Source organism: Sebastes fasciatus, chromosome 5, assembly GCF_043250625.1.
Source record: "Sebastes fasciatus isolate fSebFas1 chromosome 5, fSebFas1.pri, whole genome shotgun sequence".
NCBI lineage: Eukaryota > Metazoa > Chordata > Actinopteri > Perciformes > Sebastidae > Sebastes > Sebastes fasciatus.
In genome coordinates this window covers 33240690-33262321 of record NC_133799.1, presented here as the reverse complement: position 1 = coordinate 33262321, position 21632 = coordinate 33240690, and the positions used below count along the sequence as shown (strand labels likewise).

Below are 21632 nucleotides of genomic sequence, written 5' to 3'. Positions count from 1 at the left end.
CAAACAGATTGTTTTTTTAATCATATTGGCACCAATCTCGCCTACTTCAGCTTGAATGTTTCTGAACTTTATGCACAGGTGCGTGGCCGACTACCTGATTAGTTTTTGGTACACATATTTCGACAGAAACTCCTGAGACCTCGCCTTTCGTGTAGCTGTTGAAGGGAATCTTCCGGAAAATATCTCCTGCATTAACGTCTGTTTAAACACTTAGAGTTCAGCAGAGGTTTTTTAAACATGTTCACAGAGCCAACTGACAACAAGAAGGAGACTACTTGGTAGGCTTTTGATTTCGGAGCTGTCTGCCCTCATCAATTATGGAGGAAGGCGTATGGTGTAACACAACAATGCTATCACTAGACAAACAGACCGTGTTTGTCAGCAGCACAAAATAACCACGGGGCGTGCATCCAGATTATGCAAACTGTAAACCAGTTAATGAGATCAGAGCAGAATCACAGCATAGCAGCAAACAGCAGCAGGGAGGCAGCCTCAGCAGGGAGTGGCTGGGCTCTGTTAAGGTGTAGGACGATAGGTGAGGTATTTCTGCACTAAATGAGATGTCATTATTTGGCGTGCTCGTCGGTGTGTAACGAGTGCCCATAGATGTATTGTGATGTCAGCAGTAACTTGGAGATCTTGTATTACTGGTCTGTTCATTATTCTGTTTGATTTGGATGCTCTGTTTAGCTCTCCCTATAATTACCTGGGCAGGTGGTAGGTTCCAGTTAGGTGAGGGTGTGAGGGTTAAATGTCATTCACTGGAGTAAGAGGGTGAGGCTGCAGCTCTCTTTTGTTTCATTTTGAATGCAGTTTTATTTAATTTCCCCATGTTCATTTTTTGTCCTTTGTTTCAGTGAACTTTTTCCCTTCTTGTAAAGTGTTACCAATTGTTTCATGTATGAATCACTTAATTGGTTGCAGTTTAAATCTAGAAGGCAATTTCACTGGGTGCAGTTTATTTTCAAATGTGTTTATTTGAATTGTCCTTCCTATTTGAAACCGTTTTGGTTCCATTTACATCTTCATATCACACTCAGACATATGCAACATCCCTTTTTCTTTGTCCCAAGAATTTTCAAAGAAGTTGGACACAGGTCATTCCAATACAAAGCTCCATCTTCCTCTTTTTCTGAGATCTATTACCTCTTTCCGTTGCTTCAGGACATCTTTATTTTCTCATCTTAAAACGACCTCTTCGTGTTTTTAATTTGTGTGTACTTACTGTATAATCCTCAATTTATTTGTGCTACATATAAACTGAAGATAAACTGTTGCAATTGTTCTTTATGCGGATGTAATTGATTTAAAATCTGATCATTGTATCCAACTTTTTCTTGTATAACAGCAGAGGGTTGGGGGTCTGGGTGGGAGATGGTGAGCAAGCTGTCTGTATCTGTGTATTTGCAGTGTATGTTTTTTATGTAATGCTGTTTTGTCTCAATGTGTTTTTGTATCTGTGTCTTTAGGACCCCCTCGAAAATGAGATGCTACATCTCAAGGGGCTATCCTATCCTCTCAATAAATTCAAATTTAACAACAATGTGAAGACCACGCATCTTAAAGATTGGCAAATTCTTAAAGTACACTTTCAGACTGAGACCCACCAGCCAGTGAAACCTGCCGTGCATTGTATCCTTTCACATTTATGTCAAAGTATGAACGAGAACTTCTGTTATTGAAATCAAAGCATCAGGATCGGCACTGGAATCAATGATTGTGGGACGATCCCCTGCCTTAGTGTCATAATAGTCAATTGCTCTTTCTTACTTTGAGATGAAGAGAGCTTTAACGCTGTAGTGAGAGGAGGATGTACCTTGATGCCTCCTTTGGCCTTGCGTATGTTCTTCTTCTTGCTGGGATCGGCTTCGGCTGGCTGCTTGCCACTGTTGGAGTTATCCGAAGCTCTGCGGGCCAGAGCTATACGATGGAATTGAGAGGAACACGGCGTGAGCAACTTCAATCATTTCTTTCTTCAGAGCTTGTGTTACATCACATGCATGCAGTCATAAAATTAGTTTAGATTGTGGCAAAAAAAAAAAGAGCTCACAATACTGTATAATCACATCACAGACGGTAAGAGTTTGAACATTTTGAGCCTTTTACACCAGGCTCATCATAACAACATCCAACTCACGCTGCTGGCTCCCTGTAGTCCTGGGGGGGTTCTTCAGTGGCGGCCGTTTGGGAGAGGACTCAGGCCGCGGGGCGACGGGCTGGACGGGCCTCGTCTGTTTCGCTGACAGCCTCTTCAGACTGATGTGCCGCTTCTGAAACATCTCCTGGACGTCCTCCAGGCGCTTCAGTGCCTTCAGGACATTGGCCTGCAGGCAGAACGCTCAGCGTCAATAACTCCTCATCGTTATTTTTGCAACAGAACATCCATTCATCCCGTATAAACTGTTGTTTTTCGTGCTACCGTACCTTGATATCCTCGGACAGGACGACCTCATACTGGTTGTGGAGGTTCCTCAGCTCGGTCAGTTGGTTCTTTTCTGCAGACTCCAGGAAGCATTCGATGTCAGTCAGTGCCGACTCTGCTCCCTCCTGTGACTGACACTTATCCACAGCCTGGGAGGCCAGCAGGTAGATGCCAGACTCACACCACTGGTTTACCTGGACAAAGCAGAAATCCAAAGAAGGGCAAGATTTCAGTGTAGCTAACAGCTTCCCTTCCCACGCGGTGGCTCAGTGTGAGGGTACTGTGTTTAGACGTCACTGGGACCTTCAATGAGGTACCATCACGTGTTCTTCATGCCTTCTGGTGTTACGGTGCATGATTACAGGAAGAAAATCTACATTCAGAATATGAGGAATAAAAACTTGACCAGTTGAATCTCGCTCAAGTGTCCCTCCCGCCTCCCTTACAGTCAAGATGGCGGCAAAGAAAACAAATATGGGGATTTATTCATCACGTATCATGCCTAACTTTAGTGGATCATAACATATCGGTTATGGAATTAATCTGAAGATGCTCCGGTTTCAAAACGAGACCAAACTTTTGTTGATCACTTGCTGCCCCTACTATACAGTCATGAATGAGCCCCAAACATATCAGACTGATGGGTCCAGTAGAATGCGAGATTAGATGTGGACAGACAGACAGACACACGCACGACCGAACGCATGATCTCCCCACAGGCTTACGCCTGGCAGAGATAAGATTATTCAGTTAATGGACATTACTTTAAAGGCAGGGTTGACGATTTTATCCAGTATACACTATTTGTTATATTGGTTGAAATGGTCTTTACACCCCGACAGCAATCCATTACTGATGAGCTCTGAAAAAGGACCAGAAAAAGAGCCGTCATCTGTAGCTGCTGTAATCCGGTAAAAAAAGTCTACCAATCACTGCCTTGTGGTCCGCTTGGAAAGAACCAATCAGAAGCCTCCCTGCCTCCTTCCTCGTTCTCTAACTTTGGCGTGCACCAGCCTGAACTCAAAGCGCGTCGCTGCCGCAAGTTTACTGGAGAATGGAAGAGAAAAGCTCCTGAGGCGAAGCTACTATCAAATTATGCTAGCTTCCCAACATCGTCGACCCTACCTTTAACTGTATTTCTGGAGAATAAAATTGTCAGAAGTCATTCAGCTATGTCTAACTGCCACTTGATTCGCCAACGCACAAATCGGCCTACTGTAACTGTAACTACGGGTCACATTAAAAGCAACAAAGCCGGGGTTACTCATCAGTTGTGTTGACACATCATGACAATAAAGTCAGGCATGTTATGAACAAGTCAACAGTTAATCCAGATTATCTAAAACCACTTTATCTGGCGGTCAAAATGAAATGAGTGCACCCGAATTGTGCAGGAAAATTGTTTGTGCACAACTACACGTGAACGCGGAAATCAGAGTGGAACCAAGAAGTTAAGTGGAAACTGTGATGGTTGTGAATAAATAGTTTCGGGTAATAATAGGCTATGCCAGATCTCAACCAGAGCGCTATGAAACCAGAACCTCCTCCTCTGTATCACGGTTTTATGTTTCAGTGAATGGTCACGGAGCTCAGAAAGTCTGATGTGTTTGTGGTATCTGTGGTTGTCACTATGACAGTGAAACAAACACAAATGGCTGTTGCCCTTAGGTTCTGTTTTGTTTGTTTCAAGTCACTCCTTCGTGTTAAGTGCTGCATTCAAAAGATGGAAAGAGTAAGAAAAAATAGACCAGGGAACGTTTTGTGTTTATATAGGTTGTTATATATTCATACTTATTACATGACTTTGTTGAATACTCGATTCTGATCGGTCAATAATGGCATTCTACGCTCTGTTATTTCTTTATAACAGACCGTTGCTATGTATAACAGACCGTTGCTATGAATAACAGACCCTTGCTATATGCGCAGTTCTGATCTCGGACTCTGGAGAACCGTTTTTGTGTCAAATTATTGATTTCTGAAGTAATTAGCCATGTAATAAGCAGGATAATGTACAGCTAGTGGGTCATTGTTGTGAAATAAACCCCTTCAGGGCGATGCTTTGCATCGGGGTGCCACATCACCCTGTCAGGGTTTATTCCACAACAATGACCTGCTCGCTGTACATTATCCCTTAAAGGTCTAAGTGAAAATTATTACTTGCAATTGCATCAAGAACATATATCTCCTCCTTAAATTAAAGTTGATACAAAACTTTCAATAACTGGTGTGTAACAATTTCTCCCTGATTGAAATGTATTAATAAGTATCTATTGACTGCAGATATGCCATTTACCCCCATTTCATGCTTGGAACACGTGATACATTTCTTAATGTAGACCATTGACCATACCTGCTACAGTTACATATCATGTATTGCTGGATTCAGCACAGTCATGCCATTCCAGAAAACCCTGATTGGTGTTTCTAGGACAATCCCAGCCAAAACTACATAAAAGTAAATGAATACATTCATCATAGACCTTCAAATTTGATTCTTCCGCTTATTGTACTTATGTGTTTGTAGTACTGTATTTCCTCAATGCATCAATATATTCACATTCTGTTTCCTCACACACAAGACCTTCGCAACCTTATTGTTGCAAAACATACTGGTGAAATTGGTTACAGGCACATTTCTAAACTTCTGAATGTTCCAGTAAGCACTGTTGGGGCCATAATCCGGATGTGGAAAGAACATCATTTCACCATAAACTGGCCATGACCAGGTGCTCCTCGCAAGATTTCAGACAGAGGAGTGAAAAGAATTATCAGAAGAGTTGTCCAAGAGCCAAGGACCACTTGTGGAGAGCTTCAGAAAGACCTGGAATTAGCAGGTACAATTGTTTCAAAGAAATCAATAAGTAATGCACTCAACCGCCATGGCCTGTATGCACGCTCACCACGCAAGACTCCATTGCTGAAGAAAAAGCATGTTGAAGCTTGTTTAAAGTTTGCTGCACAACATTTGGACAAGCCTGTGAAATACTGGGAGAATATAGTCTGGTCAGATGAGAGCAAAGTTTAACTCTTTGGATGCCATAATACACACCATGTTTGGAGGACAAATGGCACTGCACATCACCCTTAAAAACACCATACCAACAGTGAAGTTTGGAGGTGGGAACATCATGGTGGGGGATGCTTTTCAGCATACGGTACTGGCAAACTTCACATAATTGAAGGAAGGATGAATGGAAAAATGTACCGAGACATTCTTGATAAAAATCTGCTGCCATCTACCAGGATGATGAAGATGAAACAAGGGTGGGCATTTCAGCATATATATAGAGGAACCCCCTGGCCATTATCACACCAAATTTGGGATCAATCAGAGCATGCATTATGAAATTACATGAGATTTGGTGCATCATCTCCCATTCGGCCTGGCTTCATTTTGCACCTTTTTTATTTATGGGTTATGTCACAATATCTGTCAATTTAACCACTTTTGCAGTAAAATATTTTTATACAAGAATCCATTTCATATATGGGAGACCTAAGAGAATATGAAAATCATTGTTGTGCTTTGTTCTACCTCCGGTAGGGGTATCTCGAAAACTAAAGCACTTTTGGGGGTCTTCCCTCAGGCCTACAGATTCAGTGCCTTTCTGTGGTGCTCTATGGCACCACATTAATATATTTTGCCTTTTAAGACAGTGAAGCCCTTGATCTTATTCCTATTGTTGCTGTGCAAAGTTACTTTAAAGTTATCTGATGTGGACTGATTCACTAGTGTCCAGCTCTACAGTAGACACGCTGACTGTCAGGCTTCTTCCCCTGACATTAGTGTTTTATTTAGCCTCCTGTTTGCTGCCAGCTACACTCGTTGGCCTGATTTTCACATCAGGGCCAAACAGGCCTCAATCATTATTCATGTCACTAACTTTCTCCCACAGCATTTCATTTCTCCACTGCAAAAAATCTTCATTTCTCATCTTTCACCCAAAAGCTGCTTCAGACGTTTTTCTGTAGTTGTAACTCTGCTTCAGAAAGTATGATGGGTATTATGTGGCTCTGTTTTGGCTGTGACACATATGTCCCTATACTGAAAAAATGTGATGTATGCAAATCATGTCGGGGAGAATTGGTGCACAAAGGTGCTGAAGCTATGTTAGAAGTTGTCAGTAGCTGCTGAGCCAAACGCATGGGGGAAGTAAACATTTGACATTTTATGAGGTTTATTGCTTTGAAGGGAAACAGTCATCTTATAGTAAATACACAGTATTTGTTTTCATCCTCTCTGCATCTTCACTTCACTGACTCCACTCACAGTCACCGTTTACTCTGGCAAAGCTCAGGTTACACTATATTTCGACTATTTTTGGTAGCTTGAAGAAATTATATCTGCATACTATGATAGGATGCTAAAGCACTGTTGGAACTACAGCAGAGCCATGAAAACAAGACACATGCCTGCTATTGAATAACCCTGGGAACCCTGACTAAAGGCCGTTACACACACGTGATACATTTCTTAATGTAGACCATTGACCATACCTGCTACAGTTACATATCATGTATTGCTGGATTCAGCACAGTCATGCCATTCCAGAAAACCCTGATTGGTGTTTCTAGGACAATCCCAGCCAAAACTACATAAAAGTAAATGAATACATTCATCATAGACCTTCAAATTTGATACTTCCGCTTATTGTACTTATGTGTTTGTAGTACTGTATTTCCTCAATGCATCAATATATTCACATTCTTTCCTCACACATATAGAGGAACCCCCTGGCCATTACCACACCGAATTTGGGATCAATCAGAGCATGCATTATGAAATTACATGAGCTTTGGTGCATCATCTCCCATTCGGCCTGGCTTCATTTTGTGTTTCTTTTATTTATGGGTTATGTCACAATATCTGTCAATTTAACCACTTTTGCAGTAAAATATTTTTATACAAGAATCCATTTCATATATGGGAGACCTAAGAGAATATGAAAAACATTATTGTGCTTTGTTCTACCTCCGGTAGGGGTATCTAAAAATTTTGGGTGTCTTCCCACTAGCCTATTTTACCTGTTCCTCGTTAGCCCTGCAGTCACCTGACCTCCAGCTCACCTGTTCCCACTTCCCCAAATTAGTCAATCATTATTTTTACTCATTCCTTTATTCTTTGTTGGTTCGTCGTCGTTGCCGTATCAACATTACATACCAGACCTGGTTTCTAGTGTTTTGTTTCTTCAGCGTTTGGTTTCAGGTTTACTTCTGTTACCTGTTTTTGGACGTTTTAAATCATTGAAACTCTCCCTGCTGCCTCATCACTTAATACCATTTGGTGACTCATTAATTGATCTTTTGGCCAATTAGGGGGAACAGAACACGTCTGACACACTACCACCTTCTAAAGATGTTATGGCATATAGTTGTTAACGTATCCAGCAGACAGAAAGCAACCCTATTCATACTATTCATTTGGAGTTGTGTTTGTGGCCACCTAATGAATGTTCAATATTCACTCTCATTTTGCTGCGAGTTGTGTTCAACAGGATTTTAAACATTCTAATCAGAGGTGATGTGGAGGAAGTGGAAGCAAACAGAAAGCACATGAAGTATGAACAGCAGCTGGATATGCAGTCGATGAATGAAGGCGAGACAATAGATGTGTCGCTGTTGCTGTTTGAACGGCCTTATTGCTATTTGATTGTAACCACAGCAACACAGTAACCACGGTGTCCGCCACCCCACCTAATACTCAAACAGGCTCAATCACTATGCAAATTACATATCAGTATATCAGTTTGATTGTAATGCTCTCTTGCTGCTCTTAGCCCAGGGAGCTCAGCTCCTCTGCACAGCAGCTCTGTCATCTGTGGCTTATACCTGACACCAATGATGCTTTGATGAGAGTTCACATATACCGCATATATATACAGTATATATACAACATATGCCTGTTGCCTTTTAGGAATAAAGGCGTCAAGGCGATCTGAAAAGTTCAAAGTTGAGTTGATGATAATAAAGCAAACCCGGAGCTAAAGCTGCCTTATTCCGTGTTTTTGTATCAACAATCGGTCAAATAACTTAAAGAGGAATCCAACTTGTGTTTCTGACGTGACGTCTGTGGACGCGTTTGAGTCGCATCACATTCTCACCTTATCGATGCCCACGTGGATCTGCAGGGATTTGGACAAGACGTCCGTCTTTTTCTTGGACTCGTTGCTGAAGTCGTCGCAGACCCGCCGGAGCTCCACACATTTGGGTCGAATGGAGTCCACGGCGTAGTGGTTGCTCTGGATCAGCTGGTCACCGTGCAGTGCGTGGAGCTGGGCCTTCTCTAGCGTGGGCTGGAAGAAGAAGAAGAACGATTCACAGGACATCACGGCGTGTTTCAACTTGTGCTCGGTATCTATACCGAGGTAAATGAACGCAGATGCGGCATCTATCTGCGTCTCCGATGATATTTGCTTTAAAGCTTTACAAAATACAAAATGTGTGATATTGTTTTCTGGTCAAGGATTAATAGCCTAAGCTGTAATGTAATTTTCAATCTGGACCCTATTTTCCATGTTTTTGTGTCTAAGTGACTAATGGGGGAAAACAGTTTTAGAAATGGGTCCAGTAGTGAGGGAGAACGCTGCCAGCAGGCGTCTGACAACATTATAGAAATCAAATAAAATCATTAATAAAGGGTTTAACAGTTTCTCTCCTTCTATCGAGCCATCAAACCTGCAGTTATAAATGTTAATAATGTATTAATGGAGGGTAATAATGAAGTTAGAACAAGTAAAAATAAAGGGGAGTAAACATTAAGCTTGAGGTTATAAATGTCAACAAATAATTGATAAAAGGTAATAAGTTATAAATACTTTTTTTTAATATTTGGGTCACAATTTCTTGGTTTTCAACAGTACAAGTTAGTAAGGGATGTGCTATTACATGTCTTAATAAGTAATTAGTACATGGTTCTTACAATAATGTACGTCTGTAGTTTGTAAATATTTATATTTAATATATATATTTATAAATTAATATTGGTCCATTGGAGGGTTTCCATGACGACCGACGTGTGATGCTGGAGCAAAAACAAGCAGCAGCCCAAATAATTGTTTTAGTTGTTCTTATTAATGACCTGTAAGTGATTTATAAAGCATTGACATATTAATAAAGTCATTAGTTACAACTTATAATGCCTTTAGACAGGATGAATAGAAAGTGGTCCCTGAGTTGGCGCACAATAGAGTACTGTCGTAGATGTGTGTGTGTGTTGACTGACCAGAGCCTTCTCCTCCAGTGTTTTCAGGTCCTTCAGCAGGTGTTCAACTCTGGCCACACAATCCCCGATATCTAACAGGCTGGTTAGACTGTCCATCAGACTGTCCAGAGACACTTTGACCTGGAGAGGGAGACAGAAGCAGACACAGAGAAAACCATGATGTTACCCACTCATCCACACTGTGATAATATTTCTCTTCAAATGATCATATCGAATGTTAGAAATGAAACATAATGCAATAAGAGACGTAGCACAGAACCTTTTAGAACAGGAGGTGTCCTGCAGGACGTGAAGCAACGTCCAAACTGACTCAGTTTGCTCAGTGTTTTCTTAACCCACCACACATTTTTGGCTTATTTATTTTTTATTTTTCGATCATTTTAGCTTGCATACACAGCCAAAACACAGACACTCAGACCCTTTAAGGACACAACACTGAAACCCATTAAAACCATCATGTTTGATCCCACGGCCGTTACAGCATCTATTATATCAGGCTTTAATCTAGAGCCCTGGCTTCAACTTTGGACTTTTTACTATTTCCCACCAGACTGAGCCATTTTCTCCTGTTTGCCCAGTTTGGGGCTAATACATGCTATTCTCCTGGTTTCCATCATTGTGGTACTATGCAATGCATCAAACACCTGCTGTTAATCACTGACATATCCCAGACGAAAAAATCCTCCTAGCATTATGATTCATTTCTTATCAACATGGGAGTGGACAAATATGCTGCTTTATGCAAATGTATGTATATATTTATTATTGTAAATCAAGTAACAACACAAAACAATGACAAATATTTTCCAGAATATTGTCCTAATTTTCATAAGAAGAATACAGAAATAAATAAGTTTGGGGAAATAAATAGGGAAGAAAATGCAAAAGGAAAATAAATAAATATATACAATTTAATAATTTATAAATTAATTTATTAATTTAAGGTAAATAGAAAATAAATTCAAAAATAAATAAATAAATTTGAATGTTAATAAAAGGAATACATAAATACTAGGGCTGTCAATCGATTACAATATTTAATCGCGATTAATCGCACATTTTTTTATCCCTTCAAAATGTACCTTAAAGGGAGATTTGTCAAGTATTTAATACTCTTATCAACATGGGAGTGGACAAATATGCTGCTTTATGCAACTCTATGTATATATTTATTATTGTAAATCAATTAACAACACAAAACAATGACAGATATTGTCCAGAAACCCTCACAGGTACTGCATTTAGCATAAAAATATGCTCAAATCATAACATGGTAAACTGCAGCCCAACAGGCAACAACAGCTGTCAGTGTGTCAGTGTGCTGACTTGACTATGACTTGCCCCAAACTGCATGTGATTATCATAAAGTGGGCATTTCTGTTAAGGGGAGACTCGTGGGTACCCATAGAACCCATTTTCAGTCACATATCTTGAGGTCAGAGAAAATGTCGATGCCAGTTTTTCCTCCCGAAAATTGTTTGGAGGGTTATTTAACATCTTTCCTGACATTATAGATGCAACATCGTTGGTACCAATGGATTCCTCACATTTTCTAGTTTCATATGATACCAGTATCTTCACTCTAGTTTTAAAACTGAGCCAGCTACAACCTCCGAAAGATCGATTGCGTGAAAGAAATTTGTGGCATTAAAATAATTTTTTGTTACCGCGTTATTATCGCGTTAATGTTGACAGCCCTGATATTGTGTAGTTATGATCAGCACTGATGTTGGTTAAAAAAAAATTAAAAATATATCATTTATGGCCGTCACACACACACACACACACACACACACACACACACACACACCGTTTTTTTGTCCTCTAAGGACATCAGAGGCACAGGGGTTGGATATGTTTTTCAAAGTGTGACTTTACAGCTGAAGTCTTCTGAAGCTGTCTCAAGAGGAGACCCAGGCCAAAGGCAGCCAGGCAGACAGAGAGACAAACAGATCTACAGATATACCGTACCTCTCTGAAGTCCTGTTCAAAGTGACGTAGCTGCAGGCACTGCTCCAGTTTCAGATGGTGTTTACACCAGAACTGTTCAAAGGCGTTCTCTGTCTCATCCAGCTGGGCTAGGAGCCTGAAACACACAACAGGAACTTCATTACAAACACACTGAGAGTCACTATAGGACTGCATTGCCATAATATATCATAGGCTGAGATGCATAATAAAATATAGAAGAAAAGCTTTGTCACCTTTCCACAGTGGTTTGGTTCTCCAGCTCGTCCGGGTTGAGTTTGTGGTTCTCTGACTTGGCCGCCTGCTCCTTGATACAACCTAACAAGGTGGTGCCCTGCTTCAACGCCAGCTTCAGTTCATCCTGGTTTAGAGACATACAAGCATCGGAAAATAAAATTAATATTATCTGTAAAACAGCAGGCACGTGTTTGTTTGTGTAAGGTCCTATTTACAACTATTACATAGTCAGCAGGCAGAGCTGGCAGACTTCTAAACAAGGGAAGCGATGCAGGATATTGTCGAGGGGCTGCTGCAACTTGCAGCTCATAACAGCCAAAGGCATTCATAGCTAATGTTCCTGATGTTGTACTGTGACCTCTGTTCACGCGTACAGATTCAAACACTGGAGATGCGACAGGGTTGTAGAACATGCTGGTGCCGCACACCAGATTCAAAAAGTTAAGGGAAGTTGAGATAGGTTCAACTTCACACAATTGTTCTCTGATGCATGGAAATGACAACGTGGAGAGAAACAAAATGACCTCAAATTGCGCCTATTCCGATTCCCTCGGGAAATGGAAACACAGTCGTTTTTCTTATCCAATTTAGCTATGTAAAAGTATTTGAAACAAAATGGAGAACAAGATGACCATCGCATCAAAGGCTTTCCTGTTGTCTATGATAACTTTACAAGAACTGACTGAAATGTGTACCACTGCCCTTGGAACTGAGTGTGTCAATTACGTGCTCAACGCCAAACGCAACTGCAAGTGCTCGTGAAAAACAACAGAGCACCCATTTTGAATGTTATCAGCTGATTGAACGGGCGTTATCACTTGTTATCACAACCATTGTAATGCTTCAGATTGGCCAAACTGCACCTACCACGTGGTCAAAGTGAAACTTAACGTTGTCAATTAAAGCAAAACAACTTTAGGTTTAGGCAACAAAACGACTTGTAATGACTTAGGTTCAGGAAAAGATCATGGTTTGGGTTAAAATAACTACATATGTTACGTAAGTAAAGGAACAAAAGTAAGGTAAAATAAGTCAACGTTGACTTTTGGTTTCACAAAGCGGTCCCCTGAGTGAAAGTCCTGTGTTTGTTTGATCCACCAGCTTTTTATACTACGGAACCAGCCCGTTCTCATTCCCAGAGCGTCAAATACCAATCCTTTGTCACGGCCGTCGGCGTGTGATACCACCGCACAAGGCACCCTTTAGCGCCGGTATGAAACACACCTGCATTCCATTAACTGTAATGTATAACATAAGATAAGATAAGATATACTTTTATTGTCCCCGTGGGGAACTATGTCCTGGACTATTCCTGGATTCCACATAAGACAGGGAAACAGTTTCACAGAAACAGATGTTTCAACACATACACAGTCCACGTACATAATGGTCCATACCATCACACACACCATGACAGGTATTGCACCCAGTAGTGCAAACTTTTTATACTCTGCCAAATGAGAAGCTATACGTGAAAAGAGCTTTTTCCTTTTCTTATCCATTTTGTCACAAACTAACTTAGCCACAACCGTGCATGAGCTCCGAGTCGTTACAAGGTCACCAAGCTTCCACCACCACTTTCACTTTCTTCGCTCTGTCCCTTTCTGGTGTGACCAGGCACTAATGTAACTCTCAATCCCTCTCTAGCAAGTCAGCATTTGTTTTATTTGGCTCGTTACCAGGAAACTTATCACCATGTTATCACCGCCTGGTTTCAACTTTATGAGGTGGCATTCATAAGCTGTGATTTGTTTTGGAGCTCCACAGTTACAAATCAGTTTCACCCCAACCAGCATGAATGTCTTTGTCCGTGTTAGTACGTGTCGGTGTATTACATGTACTAAATCACCTTGAGGTTGTTGTGTTTGTCGGTGTGTGCTGTGAGCAGGTCTTTGGTGCACTGGACGTCATTGGGCAGCTCCGTCTCTGCCAGGTCTGTCCCAAACGTCTGTAACATCTGGGCTGTGGTTTTCACTGTCATGGCAAAGTTCTCTATGGCCTAGAGAGAGAAAAAAAAGATCCACGCGTGAACCTCCAGCATCCTAGAATGCAACTTAATTTTGGAAATTGCCAATCACTAGCATTAAAATGAAGGTATACGGTGTTACTGTGTGTTGACTCACAGTTCGGTGGTGTATCCACTGACTGTGACAGTACTCCAGGCTTCCTCCTAGCTCCCGAGTCAGCTGGCCTTTATCCACGTAGCCGTGCAGGTCCGACAGAGAGTTCAGCATCACAATCTGCAAACACATTCAATGCATCACTTCAGGTGCTTAATCGGGACCTAAATTATGTAAAAGTGAGACTATTGTAATTGCGGTTCAGTAGCAAACTCTAAATTACAGAGAAATGTCTAGTCTGTGTCTCTTTGACCCCCTGAGACCCGGGCGGTCCCGGACGACTTTAACTGTCTTTCAGAGACTGTAGCGGGTTGAGTTTTAGAGCTAGAGAGAATGTTCAGATATCATATGAAATGAAAGGAATCAAATTAAAGTATTATGTAAAGCTAGCCTGTCGGGAAGGAGGCTCAGTAACACTCCAAAATCAGGCAAAAGTTTGGTGAGGAAAAACTGGCACGGCCATTTTCAAAGGGGTCCCTTGACCTCTGACCTCAAGATATGTGGATGAAAATGGGTTCTATGGGTACCCACGAGTCTCCCCTTCACAGACATGCCCACTTTATGATAATCACATGCAGTGATTTGAATGCAGTATAAATGTGTTATTGTCTCCTGTTCTAAAATGATGTGTTTGAATATTTCTGCATACTGGGGTCCATAAACAGTCTTGGAATTACATAAATTGGGTATTACTATAAAGCTGAGACTCTTGTGGATCCAATGAGCCCAACTGTATTCACGTGTGATGATGTTAGTCCCCATAGTAGCCATTTCATTGTAGTGAGACCATTTTTTGAAACTTGACCTCACTGTATAAAATGACCTGTGGTGACCTCTAGGATAATCACAGCCTCATGAAACTTTACAATCACAAACTACAGACCTAGAGCATTCAGAGAATGGATGGCTTTCCTAGCTAGATTGACAATAAGGGGGTTTCTGAGCAGTTTACACAACAGAAGTGCTCGCCATCTAATCGCCAAAAAATGCAATTCTTGCAGAAATCTCCAAATCACAGCATTGCTCTTTCTATGTTGTTCCTCAAGGTCTTGGTGTCTTAATGTGGGATTATTGAGGGATTTATGATCATTTTTTTATTAATGTTCAGTGCTGAGCTGCAGTGGTTTCCTGTGTTTTCCCCTGTGTCCTCCACTCCCCCACACCCACATTATGGGAAGAGCAGGATGCAGTCTTTTTGGAATCTCATACTAGGGACTAAATGTCAAGATGTATCAGCCTCTGCTGCGTCAATTTCGACCGTTCTTTTGAACTCTGTCTCTTGTGAATCCCCCAACTTTAACAAAGTGAAATACTAAGTCACTGGAGTACCTGTTTAAATTCAAACCATTTACAATTGAAATGGCACTAAAATAACACGTTTTATATCCTGTTCATTGAGACAGTTCCGAGGCAGTTCTATATCCTGAACTTAAAATCAATTGAACCCAGCGCTGCTGTCTTTAAACACAGTCTGACAAAGAATCCAAGGGTTGTGATTTAGGGGTGCAACAGGATACTGCTTTATGGCTCCTGTTGCTCATTTCCTGTTATGTTTTTGCTATTAATATAGATCTATAATCTATAACATTTATGGTTATGATGCCCCTGAGGAGCATTGAAGAGATGCATTCTATCAATCACTCCCCCGTAGGGGCTGAGATCGTGGGAATGTCTACCCTGAATCTCCTCAGAGACTCAACAAGGATTTTGATATTAGATCTTTTTTGTAATGTCCAGTTCTTCGGGTTACTCATGCGTACTGATGTTTGTTAATTTACTGCACTTCATTATTACACTGTTTTTTGAATGTTTTTTTTTAGTGAACCACAGTTGTACCATGTGCTTAGGTGAGATGGATTTATTATCACACTGCTGTATATTGACAGGATCTTGCTTGTAAGGCTCCAATCGATTGTTTTGCTACTGATATATAAGAGTTTGGAGTTCTAAACATTGTAAATAATTTGATGATTGTATTGATGTACTTATATGTATGTCAACCTGGGATTCACACCTGTGTCCGATCAGGTGGACCTTCTTGGTCACATGCTGAGTATACCTCATGAAGATGTAATGTCAAAACATTTACCAGTTTGGTTCCTGACACAAGCAAATGTCTAATCCAGTTGGGTTGACATGTATAGAAATATTGTATTTCATGCATCGTTTATTCGTCGTGCATTCAGTTAAAAACCTCACGTCTTTAATGAACCACCATTTCTACTTGTTTCCCAATGATTGCAGCTGATGGAGTTTATTTGGTTGGTACTGAAGCATGCTTACCGGTACCTTCATTTTAAAGTCATCCTTGTGCAGCTTGATCCCAATGTCTGCTATCGCCCTCTGGAAGAACCTGGACGGCCTCAGCACCAACACCAGCTGCAGGTTTCCTGGAAACGCCCCCTATATAACACAACAACATGTGAATTTACTTTACAACTCTATAAGCCATCCCATCATTTCATTCACTCATTCATTCAGTAATTTGCTTTAGCCAGGCTACACCAACCAGCCGGTACAGAGACAGACATGTGCATGCATATGTATATGTCTGTCCATTAAAAGGACCAAATTATTACAGCAGTTTATTCTAAAAAAATCATACATCAGTGACGGGTCACATGTAGTAAACACTGCTGCTTCATAAGACACGAATCATACCGCTCGTCATTTGTCATTAACAAGCACATGAACTGAGTCATTGATTAGCCGCGGCCTTGTAGCTCAAGATTAACGTCTATTTTAAAACTGCAAATCATCACCACGGTGACTCATTTTAAATCTATGTGTCATCGTCTTGATGAAATCGTTGTGTCTAATGATGACTGCATGCTTGTTAGTAGAGCAACGTTGAATAGTGTCAGATTACTGATAATTATTAAAGAGAAATACTGCTACACAAAATTGTGTGTGTGTGCATGCGTGTGTGCATGTGTGTGTGCATGTGTGTGTGCATGTTCAGCCCGCTCTCATTCCAAGGGTGTCAAAACACCAATGCTTTGTGATATCGCCACACAAGGCACCCTTTAGCGCCGGTATGAAATGCACCGGGCGTTCCATGAACTACAATGTAAACCCATCTACATCAATGATAAACACTCAGGGAAGGTGCTGTGGTGACGTAGTTTAAAGAGTGAAAGGGAAACACAGGGCGGGTGGGAGGGGAGGTGGATGGGCTTTCATCCTGGTTCATCCTGGCGCAGTTCTGATGGTCGCACTCTTGCGGAGTATTATCATTTTTTTTCTCAGGAGAAAGGCCTCACCCATACCTGCTTTTACCATCCAAGCGCACACAGAAGATGCATAAATATTGTATTTATAGTTCCAACTGCAGGATTAAATACAAAGTATTTCTGCAAATTACCTCTGTTGGTGGTTTATTTGATTGCACTTGAAATGGTGCTTGTTTACAGTATTAGATATAAATATCTTTACGTATATGTACATACAGTACCTACTGTATATATGTATTTATATGATGATTTGAATACCAATGTGTCTTGGAGAACTTACAGCGATCCGGGATAGCGAGGCCTTCACTGAGCTCCATTTGTCCTTCCGCCGGTCGATGATGATGATGAAGCCGATACTGGCAGCGTCCAGGCTGGAGACAGGAGGTGAGAAGAAGACACGTTAAATTGACTGCTGCTTTGTGCATGTATGTGTGTGTGTGTGTGTGTGTGTGTTTGTGTCTGTGTTTGTGTCTGTGTAGCCGTGTCAAATCAAATCCTCTACTTTGCTTACTGACGGTGAACATGCAGAGCTCAGCCGAGGAGCACAAACATCTTGTATATTTTATGTAAAATACACCAAGAAGTTCATCACCGTTGGTAGAAAAACATTAGAAGTCTTTCAATATATCAGTTTTGTGTTTTAATGTTGAGTATTCCTAAAGTATTGCACTAATTCAAAGTACTAGAATTTCCGGGGTCAGTATAGAAAAACTACACATTGTACAGACAGAGGGCTAAAAAGGGGCCCTTAATATGGGCCCAGTGAGCAAAGTGAGCCCTTCTTTTGGCTGATGGATAACTTGAAAAGTCTGACCACATGAGGAGAACCACAGTGAAAATGGAGTTTAATGTGTATGTACATATGTGTGTGTACCTGGGTATGCTGGTTAAGTAAGTAACAACGTTGAGGAAGTCTTCCTCCGGAACTTCACTGAAGCCTGAGAACTCTGGGAAGACGATGATGGGGGCGCCATCTTTCCCTCGCCCTCCTGCAACACAAAAACACCACACACATTAAAGGTCCCATATTGCAAAAAGTGAGATTTGATCATGTCTTTTATATTATAAATTGGGTTTAAGTGATAAATAAATACTGTGAAAGTTTCAAAACGCTCAATATACGGAGAAATACACACAGCCCGTATTCAGAAACTGTGCGTTTGAAACAAGCCGTTAGGATTTCTGTCCATTTGTGATGTCAAAAATATACAATATTTAGACCATTTCACAGTTTTAAACGTAAACATATTAAATGTGTCCCAGTTTATTTCATGTTGCAGTGTATGTGAATGACATCAGCTGACAGGATGTAAACATGGACCCAAGCTGTTTCCTAGCAACGCAATTCCGTTGAAATGCACTAAAACGGAGCTTTTCAGACAGAGCATGAATACGGGTATATTCAGACAGACAGTATGAGAAAAATAATGTGTTTTTTCAACATTACAGCAGGTAAACAGGTTCTAGTAGAAACCCAAAATACAAACATGAACCTGAAAATGAGCACGATATGTCCCCTTTAAGTATTAACTCAGCCTTACAGCCTCACACAGTCTGACAGTACCACATTTATTGCATATTCAGCTTCTTCCAGCTCTTCATTGAAGCTATATGATGTTATATACCTGATGTCTTGTCGTACATCATTTTATACCTCATCTCAGTTTGATTTTAATCTATGGTGTCTGAAACCACTTTGTACTGATTGTCCTTATCTCAAAAAGTATAATAAATGTATTTTGCATGAACATAATGTACCACCTTTCTTGTCTTTAAGTTCAACCCATAAGGAAACCAAAACTATTCATCTCTTTATAGTTGAAGCCGTCTGACTTTTCTGCCTCCGCAGACCAACCACAAGATGGCAGCGTTGAGCTAAACATCCCGCAGCACCTCAAACACTGTGGTACTTGTGGAGAGAACACTCAGGATGTGTGTGTCATTTTTAGAACAACACATGTGAAGTGCAGTGAAGTATCTGGAAGTAATTTTGACACAAAACAGGTTTAATTTTCTCTGCTCTGTCACCCACAGTCTCGTCGGACGTCTTTCAACCTCACATCTTGCTGAAGATGGTGAAGTCTCTCTACGTACAGTAACATGCTGCAGGAGGAGTGGAGAGTGTGTGTCATGTCTTATTGGTGTTGGAAAGGCTTGGTAGGAAAGTGTTGTGTCATATGGACCTATATAGTCCCAGCAAGGTGACCAGAATATATCACAGGCTCCATTATATTACATTTTAACCATGCAGGGTTTTTATTTGCCTCAGCAGAAGAGGGAACACGTTTTTATTCAAAGCAACAAAAAAAGAAAACCCTTGTACTGGTATTTCTAATCAGATTAGTAGGAAACCTTGTTTTCTTAATATTTGCGGGAAGGGGCAGGAGGTATGTTAGGGATTATGCGAGAGTGTCAGTTGATGGGAAATAAATTTCTCAAGTCTCTCACACTCGTTTTTTAGGCATTTTAGTTGATGAAAAATTAAAAAACATAAACATTTTATTTGTAAAAAAAACTTTGAAGTCAAACTAAGAAGTTTCGTAAATGTTTCTTGTTTATTAACCTTATATTATTCCATGGTTTATCCCTATATTTGATTTATGGTAATATTGTTTGGGCAAATACATACCCCCTCCGATCTTTATCATCTTTACTTGTTGCAAAAACGATTTGTAAGATTGGCAACTTTGTCTAAGGAGGCTTCCGCTCCACTGTTCAGGTGCGTGAACATTCTTTCAGTTTATGACATAAATATTCATCAGATATGTGTCTTTAAATCTAATTCATTCACATAATACTAGACAGGTTAATCATCTTCACCTGCCTTTTTAAAAAACAGAACATGGCCAGTACTCCCTCAGATATCGTGGTGTACAAATATGGAACACCAAAATAAATGTTATCAAGAGCTCGTTATCCTTGGAAAATTTTAAAAGGAAGTTATCATTACATTTAATTCATGATGTCTTATTATCTTTTGATATGTTTAGATATATTTTCTTTTCTTCTGTACTGTTTTTTTTGTATGTATTTCACTGTTTTTATTGGATTGTTTTCCAGTGTTTGGTTAGTTTTTCTGCTCATTTCGTGTGCTTCTTGTTGTTGCTTAACTTTTGTTGTATTTTTTAAAATTATGTTAGTTTAGTTCTGTCTTCCTTTTTTGTTATTGTTTTTCCTGGCACATTTCTTGTTTTGTTTTTTTGTCATTAACTGTATTTTGTGTGGTGTTATGTATGTGCAAAAATTCAACTTAAATATGAAAAATGGGTCAAATGAAACAAAACAGAGCTGAGAGGAGAGGGGAGTCAATATTGAACTGGCATTCATCAGGTGGCCCAGAGGCACGACTCAAAATGAATGCTAATGTTGCTCCATGTCTGCTGGATACTAACAGGTTAGTCATATCAACTCTCAGGGGTAAAGTGAGTAAAGGTGTTCCATTATTGTGCTTTTAGCTGGTTGTGCTGCCCCCAAGTGGCCAAAAAAATAAGTTAACACAGATTTGAGAAACCTCTACCCTGTGTGGACCTGTGTGTCATTTGTAAGGAAGACTCTCTTTTATGAATGCTTTTACATTGGCTGTGGAGTCTGGGACTAAAAACAGTGACGGGCTTTGTCTTTGGCAAAGAGGAAAGTGAGAGCCACCACGGCAGAACGGATTAAGAAAAGAGCACCACCTGCAGAAAGTTAAAAAGTAACCTGAAGACACCAGGAGGCATCACATAGGATCACTTTACCACTGTATAGGTGAAGAATGGTTCTAGTTCACATGTGACACAATTATATAAAGAAAAACACCAAAATACCAGCCCACTTCCTACTGAGAAGGCACACACACACTCGCAGTAGACACACGCATGTGGTGAAGGCAGTAAAGCAGGCCCACAGTGTTAAACTTATGTAACTCCGAGGGCAAGTACTGCTGAGACGGGGATTTGTGAAAACAGTTGTTATTTTGGCTGCTGTGAGGAGGACTGAGAGAAGGAATGAGAAGCATCCCCGGAGAACCATGCAGGCTGCTGTGCCACAACACATCTGGAAAGTCTGAGGGCACCCAGACTGTGTGCCGGGGGGGAGGTGGGCTTTTGGCTAAGGCTAAGGTAAAGGCCTTTCTGTCTCCCAGGGATCTTGAGAGTTACCCATAATGCTTTTATTACCTCTCGGTTAGACTACTGTAATTCTTTATATGTGGGGTTACAACGGTCGTCTCTTCGCTGGCTGCAGTTACAGAATGCAGCTGCTCGCCCTTCTGACTGGAAAAAGAAAACGTGATCACCAGTTCTGGCCTCCCTCCACCGGCTTCCCATCCGTTTCCGGATTGATTTGACGATTTTTTGGCTTTTTTTAAGGTTTTAAATGGGCTGGCACCACCTTATCTTTCAGAACTATTGCACCTCCGTACTCAGGTCAGAGCACTGAGGTCGACC

The 21632-nt window shown here is 40.7% G+C and overlaps 1 protein-coding gene across 12 annotated transcripts in view; it reads right to left on the bottom strand.

Annotated features, from left to right (window-relative positions):
* The window catches only part of mcf2l2 (MCF.2 cell line derived transforming sequence-like 2), a 149905-nt gene that overhangs the window by 89653 nt on the left and 38620 nt on the right, over positions 1–21632 (bottom strand). For 10 of the 12 annotated variants that reach the window (XR_012594082.1, XM_074636861.1, XM_074636862.1 and 7 more), the window contains exons 3-14: positions 18080–18194; positions 17486–17576; positions 16256–16375; positions 13976–14092; positions 13702–13851; positions 11852–11976; positions 11619–11733; positions 9648–9767; positions 8527–8718; positions 2425–2616; positions 2138–2324; positions 1817–1920 (exon numbers count right to left, since the gene is read on the bottom strand). Coding sequence is in view for 11 of the 12 variants with exons in the window: in XM_074636861.1 (XP_074492962.1) it covers positions 1817–1920; positions 2138–2324; positions 2425–2616; positions 8527–8718; positions 9648–9767; positions 11619–11733; positions 11852–11976; positions 13702–13851; positions 13976–14092; positions 16256–16375; positions 17486–17576; positions 18080–18194 (1628 nt within the window). In the remaining variant the exon portion in view is untranslated. The remainder of the gene's footprint in view (positions 1–1816; positions 1921–2137; positions 2325–2424; positions 2617–8526; positions 8719–9647; positions 9768–11618; positions 11734–11851; positions 11977–13701; positions 13852–13975; positions 14093–16255; positions 16376–17485; positions 17577–18079; positions 18195–21632) is intronic. The other 2 variants (XM_074636859.1, XM_074636868.1) reach the window with 1 other exon arrangement.